This window comes from Olea europaea, unplaced genomic scaffold (genome assembly GCF_002742605.1).
Source record: "Olea europaea var. sylvestris unplaced genomic scaffold, O_europaea_v1 scaffold1264, whole genome shotgun sequence".
Taxonomy (NCBI): domain Eukaryota; kingdom Viridiplantae; phylum Streptophyta; class Magnoliopsida; order Lamiales; family Oleaceae; genus Olea; species Olea europaea.
This window is the reverse complement of record NW_019230089.1, coordinates 284,755-293,257: the sequence shown is the minus strand read 5'-3', so window position 1 is coordinate 293,257 and position 8,503 is coordinate 284,755. Positions and strand designations below refer to the sequence as shown.

Below are 8,503 nucleotides of genomic sequence, written 5' to 3'. Positions count from 1 at the left end.
GCGTTCATATCAAACAACCAAATTAGAAAACGAATTCCTCGGACGTGATATTTTCCATGGAATTTACTCCAATCAATTGGACCCTTAGTGTAGTTCTTAACTGTAAACTAATACTATCATACAGCAGAAAAATAGAAAGAAAGGATGGGAAAAAGTGTAACCAAGACATGTTAAGCTTCATCAATAATGCATTAAGCAAATGGGTACGATACACATGCGTTCTAGTATCATCAACCCAAAACGACAGCTATTCGTTAAATAATATCAAACAATAGACTACAAGTTGCTAAAGAACGCGTCTGATATAATGAACTTCTCTATTACATTTATTCAATAACTGATATTTAGACAAAACATGCAACATCAAACGTACGAGGTTGAGCTTTTACAGTATATCAGATCCCGTCCATTTTTACTTGCAATGCTAACTTCAATATGGCACACATGATAAACAAGAGAAAATGACCAGATTCTCCTATTGCCTTTGTCAAACACACATCAAAAACCCATAAGAATAACAAAACACACACTAAAATAATATAACATTCAAACCAAGACCAAACCCAGTTTCTGCAAAATTGTTTCTCCATGTCCAATACACCTGTAATGTTCTGTGCGGAAAGCTGAATGGAAGTTAACAGGTAATACCACTGTCATGGTTTGATGTGAGAAGCCAATTGGGGAGGCAAATGCTGAGTATAATATACTTGAGAGCGTGAAGGATCAGCAAATTCATAAGCATAATTAGAATTGGAAGCAGAAGAAACAGCGACTGGCTGAGATGGATGATGAATTTGAGTGAAGGTAACATATTGTGTTTGGTGTTGGCTGGAAGGAACCTGGAGAAACTGTGGAGCTGTTGTTCTGTAAACGCCTGCAGCCATTTCAGCGTTTGAGGCAGGAACATTTCTTGCCTGATTGTAGGCTGCAGAAGGCGTTTGGGAGTTGTTAGAAGCTGCAGATGGTGTCGATTCACTATAACTTGGTTGCTGGAAAGGCATATTATAGGCTTGGGTCGGTCGAGCAGGCAGAAAGTAAACAGGATACTGCTGCTCGTGTGCAGAGTAGTGAGAATGGTGCTGTTGCTGGGAAGAGTGCATCGGGTAATATGAAGTAACTGGTGTTGCACCAACATGAGCAACCTGTTCTGACTGGTTCAATGGAGGATGATTTCGGTCAAACTGGCCGGACAATACATAACCCGATTCCTGAACTTGCGATTCCATCGAAATAGTCCTAGTTTTCTGATCCCGATTACTCGGATCAACTTGATTAGCCGATACCCTACTGTTTACAGAGTGAATTTGAACAAATGGTTCTTGATATAAAGTTTGTCTCTGCCTAGACAATGGATTTGTGGCACTTCCCTCACTGTACCAATTCAACCATCAAAATCCCAATTTAGAATACATACAATATAATTCAGCATTCAATCAAAAAGCACACAGGAAACAATTCATACATAAATGGATATTCTTAAAATGATTCAAAGATTTATACTTCAGAAAATTGGGGTACCTTGAAACTGATTCAGGCGAATACAACTCAATAGAACCTCCTTGTTTTTGCTGAAACTGAACCTGCATCTTTTGCTGTGCTTGCTCTTCCTTCTTATTACCACCATGATCCGAACCCTTTTCGCCAGAGAAAACAGGATTAGCATAATCGCCACTAATAATCCGCGGCAGCACCGAAACTGGGGTTCCAGCCGAGGCCAAAAAACCTCCACTCTCTTGTATCTGCTGCGAAGTAAAACCACCAACAACCCCAATATTCATCTGCTGGAAACGTTCTTCAATGCCGAACTTCTGATTCTTCTCCATGGGCACTCTTATGGGCGGCAGGTTTGCTACAGAAGGCAAACTTGATGTAGACCCAAATGACGACGATGTCTCCACCACTGGAGAATCAGGAACCAGATGCGCATCTTGATTAACAGTATGGTTCGAACAGTTCTTTGATCCCTCCAATTGGAAATCAACTTCATTTCCTGGGGCCGCAGCCTTTCCACTAAAATCATCATCGAGTCCAAGTAGATAATTGATCGAAGATGAATCTGAAAACCCAAGATCACTCACAGCAGTAGATAAAATCCCACCTTTCCCATTCAGTACATTTAGAAACCAGTCCTCTGATTTAGTAGAAGAGTTCTCTGACAGCAAATGCTCAATACTTGAAGATTTTGGAAATAAAAACAAACGAAGCCGGCCTGATTTTTTCAGACTACTGTTTCGGTTGTTCAAACGGTCGTACTCTTCGACCATGCATTCGAGATCTTCATCTGAAGATACCGAAATTAATGAGTCTAGATCTTCATTCGGGAGTTGGTACTTCAAAGTGAAGGGCTGGTTGTTTAAAAGGGTTTTGGAGAGGCGGTGGTGGAGGTCCGAAAGGGAAGTGTGGCGGTCGATGACAATCATACGGGTGTCACCGCCCATGTAGCAGAGGGACTTGTCATGTGGGCGGGGGAAAATATGTCCACCGTAGCTGCACATGAGGCGGAGCTTTGAAAGGGGTGGATCGTTCCAAGAGTCATCTGAATTGATGTTGGTTGGTGGCTGAAACATCCGAGGTGGAGCCTCCGCTGTGGTGACCATGGCGGATGGAGTTGGGAGTGGTGGTGGAGCCTCCATAGAAAGAGAGAAGTTGGAAAGAGAAAAGGTGGAGGAGACGATGGCTTTGTTTAGAGTGGAATGGTTTTACAGTTGCTTGCTGACTCCACCTGGCGAACTTTATTGACTAAAAGCTATTTAACCCAATGAAAATAACTCTNTGGAATGGTTTTACAGTTGCTTGCTGACTCCACCTGGCGAACTTTATTGACTAAAAGCTATTTAACCCAATGAAAATAACTCTTATTTGGCGTTATTATTCAATTATCACTTAACGTCATAATAGCGCCAAATAAATTTTATTTCTCATTTATTCACTTATCATTTAATGTCACAATAACATCAAGTAGGCTGGAATATTATTCAAATTTTTTAATATCTAATTCTCTAATTCTTTATTCATTGACTAGAATCAAGTACTTCGTGAATATCTGTCTGCAACGCGTATTTTTCATATTTTAGACACACACGTATATAATTTTCAATGTAATACCAGGCGAATCCTCATTCTTTGCTCATAATGACAATGAAGTCTCTAACCTTTTATTTGTGACACTTGAACGATGAGTTTAGGACATTGACGAAATATCGTGTGAATGTCATAGACATCATAAATTGAAGATACTACTCGCATGGTTTCTTAGGTTTTGGAGCTGGTCTGGGTACACAAATGATAAGATTGAGACCCCATTGTCACATTGAACAAATAGTGGGAACCTCTTTGAAATTTGTGTTTCTTCGACAGCGATGAAATAGGTATATACTTCAGTGAAACATCGAACGAGAAGGGGATGGGGGAGTAAAAAATGGGGTTCGAAACTGTGGGGTTGCTTTGTCATGTGGATGTGAACCAGTAGGATTATTTGGCATGATTCGAGGAACTCATAAATTTTACAATGTATCTAAATGCTCAAATGGGATAGGAGGGAGAACCGGAACTGAGATAATTAAGCCCTGTTTGATGGTCATTATTTAGCAAAAATAAAGGTTTCAATTATGAATTTTTGGAGAATATGTGATTAAAAAGTAGGAAAAAATTTTGGATTTAAGTATAGGATATTACTATATTGTGTGAATGTGTGATTGAAAACGAATATGAGAATAAAGAGTTTTAAAATAATGGTTGTCAAAAAGGAGCTCAGATACAATTTACTAATGTGACATAAAATGAATTGTACAATTAAATATGATATTTAATTCCCCCTTTATATTGAGTATATTGTATTGCACCACCTAAATTGATAATATAACATCAATGATGTTAAATAATATTATTCATCTATAAATGGGTTTATATATTCAATTATAGTTAAATATAATTATTATATATATTTGGTGAGAGTCACTAGTATTTTTCTCTGTAAATTGATTACGTGGGAAATTAGATTCGGTCCTTTGGTGGACCTGGGACTATTACTTGAACTGAAGGTGCCTAACTCGGATTCCCGTCAGTGTGATGTGAAGAGGAAAATGTCGCCGATGACATGTAATGGGATGAGTTAAATGGTGTATAAATGCCAAGCTAGTCGAGTTTAAATACACAATCAAACTATAAAATACTATGAGAAAACTAGAATGGAAAAACCATTAGTGTCATCAAAAGAAATCATTATTGGGAATTTAATTAATCATGCACAATGAAATTTAAACAAAATTTCAATTCTCATCAAAGATCCGCTTTGTGTTTAGACAGAAATTGGGATGAAAATTATACCTTTATAGAATTTTGCAAATTCAATTGCTTTTCTTGAACTCCAACAATCACGATCCGCAATCTATAACCGTCCAATTGTTCAGCCTCAAATGAAAATTCACACGGAGAACAAAATTGAGAGAATTAGGGTTTTTACTTCTCTTGTGCTAGAAAGAATATGAATTTTCTCTATAATTTTTAAATCTTGGTAGCCTATTAATATAAGTTCAAACAAGCTTGGCTTGGCTCGTCTTTTAAATTCAACCAGGTTCAATATTTAATTAATCTAATTAATTAAATTTGATCCAATATTTAATTAATTCAATTAATTAATTCATGCCTATTAATAAGCAACCCAATTAATTAATTATCTAACACTTGTTGATTAATTAATTGGTAAACTTCATTCTTCTAGTTCTCCTTTAGTGTATGACACATCAGGTTCCCAATCACAATACCTAATACGTGAATTATTATTTGATCTAATCAAAATTGATAAATTAAAACACTCCCTTTTAATTTATCAGTAATTCTCATTTGTCGTACCAAATTGACATTTAGCAATGTGTCAAGACAATGCACGTGAAGGGAAAATGGCACGTGGTATAACAAAATCAAATTTGTTCATTTACCATAAAACTATAATCCATTCGTCAATATAATCTGATCAATTACAAAATATAGAAGTGTGTCAATCTCGATTATCGATCATATCTTTCGTTCTACTATTAAGTCAATATATGTCACAAGCTCTTGTTCGACTTATGAGTACACCTTGACCAAAAATTTCGTTATCAACTTAATTGAATGAAATGTAAATCATAATCTCTTGCTATCTAAGAGTGACGAATCCTCTATTGATTATTTACAACATTCATTTGATTCTTGACATGCTGTCATACCAAAACGATGATGTATTAGAGACCCTTGGCAGAACAACATCCAATATCATCAAAGTATAATATCCTCATATAAAACACTATGATGACCCTAGTTAAAGGACTAATTCTACTACCGAACGCTAGAAATTAACTACTAATACTTATATTGTTATCCATATGGAATATCAATGATTTGTTCTATAACAAAACATCAATGTGTTTATATAAGTGTCGCCCCAATTTAGCTAGTGAGATTAGATGTTCAATTCACGAGTAAGAAATACCACACGTAATGGTCTATCTGTAATCACGATATCTATATTTCGTTATTACTTATGACCACGAATGATTTAAGATTCAATCATAAGTAATTTGTATATCACAATCACAACTCTTTATAATTAACAAATTACTAAAGTTTGAATCTACAGACTCTATTATTTAATTTAATTGAATATTAATTAAATAATACATCTGCCGTAAAATTGTATTAACTATATATTAAAAGTGTTTATGTCCAAGATTGATTGGATCAGGGTATAACACTTACAACCACAAGATACAAACTATTCGGATAAGCTCCACGCCTGAAATAAGGTCTACACCCTATCCACGATAAGGATTTTGACCCTATAGATAGAAGCAAAATGTCTGCAAATAGGCCTCGATGAATACATGCTCAAGTGATTCAGCTAACACATTTTGGATGCCAATTGTAAATAGATTCTTTTCTTTCAAATTTTCGAAGTGGAAATATACCTCTCTTCCTTTATCAAGCCATTCTGAGAACGCTCTAGTCGATTCTATCACCCATCTTGGCCATGTCTAATTTGAACATGACATTGCATCCCTAACCTTGTTGTCTAGATTATGCTGCCTTTCTTTTGCTAGTAGAATATATCTTCAATTAAGTCTGAATGATTTCATTCAAGTTTGAAAGCAATACAGACACTGAGAAAGTCATGACTACTTATTGAAACTTGAACGAACTATTTTAGCTAGTAAACAGACCAAACTATATTTACGCATGTTAACATACATAACTTGTAAAAATTTGCCAAATATTAAATCAATTAAAGAAATTTCATCACGATTATGATATCATCAATGTGTCCAGAGTACTTAATAGTTAATATAACCACATCAAAAAGCTATTCGGAAATATTAATGCTTTTCTGATTTACTTTGCCTTAAAAAACTTGTGACAAGAAACATGAACTAACAAGGTTAGTTCATTAGAGGGGAAAAGATGAAGTGGCTCACGAACAAGAGAAAACTCCCTGCAACAAAATGTAGAGACAAGCCTTATTTCCCCAATCTTGATGCAACTCATAGCAGAGATTTGATATAATCATTCTACACCTATCTTTTAATAGAGCCAATTTCAATCTATGTTTTTCCTAAACTATAGTCTGCTTAATAGTATAACATTTTATCGTAGTCCACGACCAACTATAATTAAAAGATCAGCAGTGTTCACCAAACAAAAGTAAGAAAATGAGACAAAAGCATCATGGAACGGAGATAATGAGAAATGAAACATATTTTGATTTGAAGCATGAATAGAAGTCACTAAGCTTAATGATTCAGTTAAAACTTAAAAGGATTTAACTAAAGGCATACTAAAGGGATGAGGCCTTTTCAACTGATTATTCTACTTATTGATCAGGATCATCACCACCATGACCACAGACATCATTTAGCTCCATAAACACTAAATTCTGCTATTTTAGATGCTAGTATACCATTTAAAACATCCCAGTTTGATGTCCAAGATTGGCAATCTTGGCCATGGAAATTCATCTTTAAAAATGAAGTCAAAACCATCAGTAAGCTCTATTCTGTACTTGCAAAACAATGGAATATTTACTTTTCTCCACTCCTATTGGTACTACAACCTTATTCACAATAAACTCATAGTTAGCAATATGAATTCTTCTTCTTCAGGCAAGTTAATCCAACACCTCGATAGAACATAATATTTTGCAATTACTTCTAACTCTCCTTTTCTAACTTGTTCTTTAGACAATGCAAAACAAGTCCCAATAATCTAAATCGTCATCACCTTAATTCTCAATTGGTATCATCGCTACTTGTTAGCAAATATTTTCATTTTCAATTTTATTAATACTCATAACCATCTTTTTTACCATATATGTCCAATAAGCATATCTAGAGTTGATATAGAAATGGATGCACGAGGAAATTACAGAAATGAAGAACGTTGCTCTTCAACCAAAAAGCAGACTAAAAGTTGAAATCTGCAAGTTATTTCTTCCATGCACTTTGTTCTCAACTCTTCTTATGAACAATATAAGATTTCCTAAATCACGACTCTTCTTATGAACAATATAAGATTTCCTAAATCACGACTCTTCTTATGAACAATATAAGATTTCCTAAATCACGACTCTTCTTATGAACAATATAAGATTTCCTAAATCACGACTCTTCTTATGAACAATATAAGATTTCCTAAAACACGCCCAAGAAATGTCAGCCAATCCAATAACATCTTACCCTTTTTGTTTAAGTGGAAAGGGAGAGAATGGCAGAGATGGGATATTAGTAATGATAGCACCGCTAAAGTATGTGATGATAATTGGATCTCACAATCACTCTTTTTAAGTCCTTGTTTGGTGTAGATTAAAAGTTGATAAAAATTCCAATTCAAAATCAATAATTAATTGTAACCACATATTTTTTGGATCCCATAATTTTTCAACCACACATATCATCAAATTTTATTAAATCTACTAAAAATCTTATTTAATCTACACCAAACAGGGACTAAATCTTACTTGTGATGATCATTTGACCTTCTGAAAGCAACTTATGGTGAGAAAAGATTGCTTAAAATGTGCAGTGTAGGAATTTGCTGCATACTTTGAATGAATTTCGAGTCAAGAAACTTACTTGAAATAATGAATTTCAAAATCTTTTTGTGTGGTTGAATCACCTTATATTCTAAAGCTCCAGAATCTACATTTTCTTGTTCTCCAATGGTCCTAATCCTGATCACAATGGAAAGGGATTATTATCCACAATCTAAGTGCCATTTTTTGTGAGATTTCATACCAAAAATATGGTTCTAGAGACTTTCCAATTTTGGTGTCAATTTCCATACGAATTTTCACCTCTTTTTCATGCCATCTTTTTGTCCACATTTTTCATATTATCATCAATGGAAGTTAAATTGGAGTTAAAAGGAGGTTATGAGAAGTTGTAGATTTGAATTCCTCCAACCTTTTTTGAAATCTTACAAGTTGGGTCAACCTACATGGGCGACCTATTACCCGTATTTTTCAATATCTCCC

General features: G+C 34.9%; 1 protein-coding gene across 1 annotated transcript; it reads right to left on the bottom strand.

The window, feature by feature from the left end:
- Positions 1-283: 283 nt before the first annotated feature.
- On the bottom strand, positions 284-2,718 carry LOC111374612. The gene is made up of 2 exons (XM_022997314.1): positions 1,519-2,718; positions 284-1,371 (listed from the first exon to the last, which is right to left on the bottom strand). Exons 1-2 carry the CDS (start codon positions 2,631-2,633, stop codon positions 654-656), a joined length of 1,833 nt encoding a protein of 610 aa, XP_022853082.1. The 5' UTR covers positions 2,634-2,718; the 3' UTR covers positions 284-653.
- Between the last annotated feature and the right edge of the window lie 5,785 nt (positions 2,719-8,503).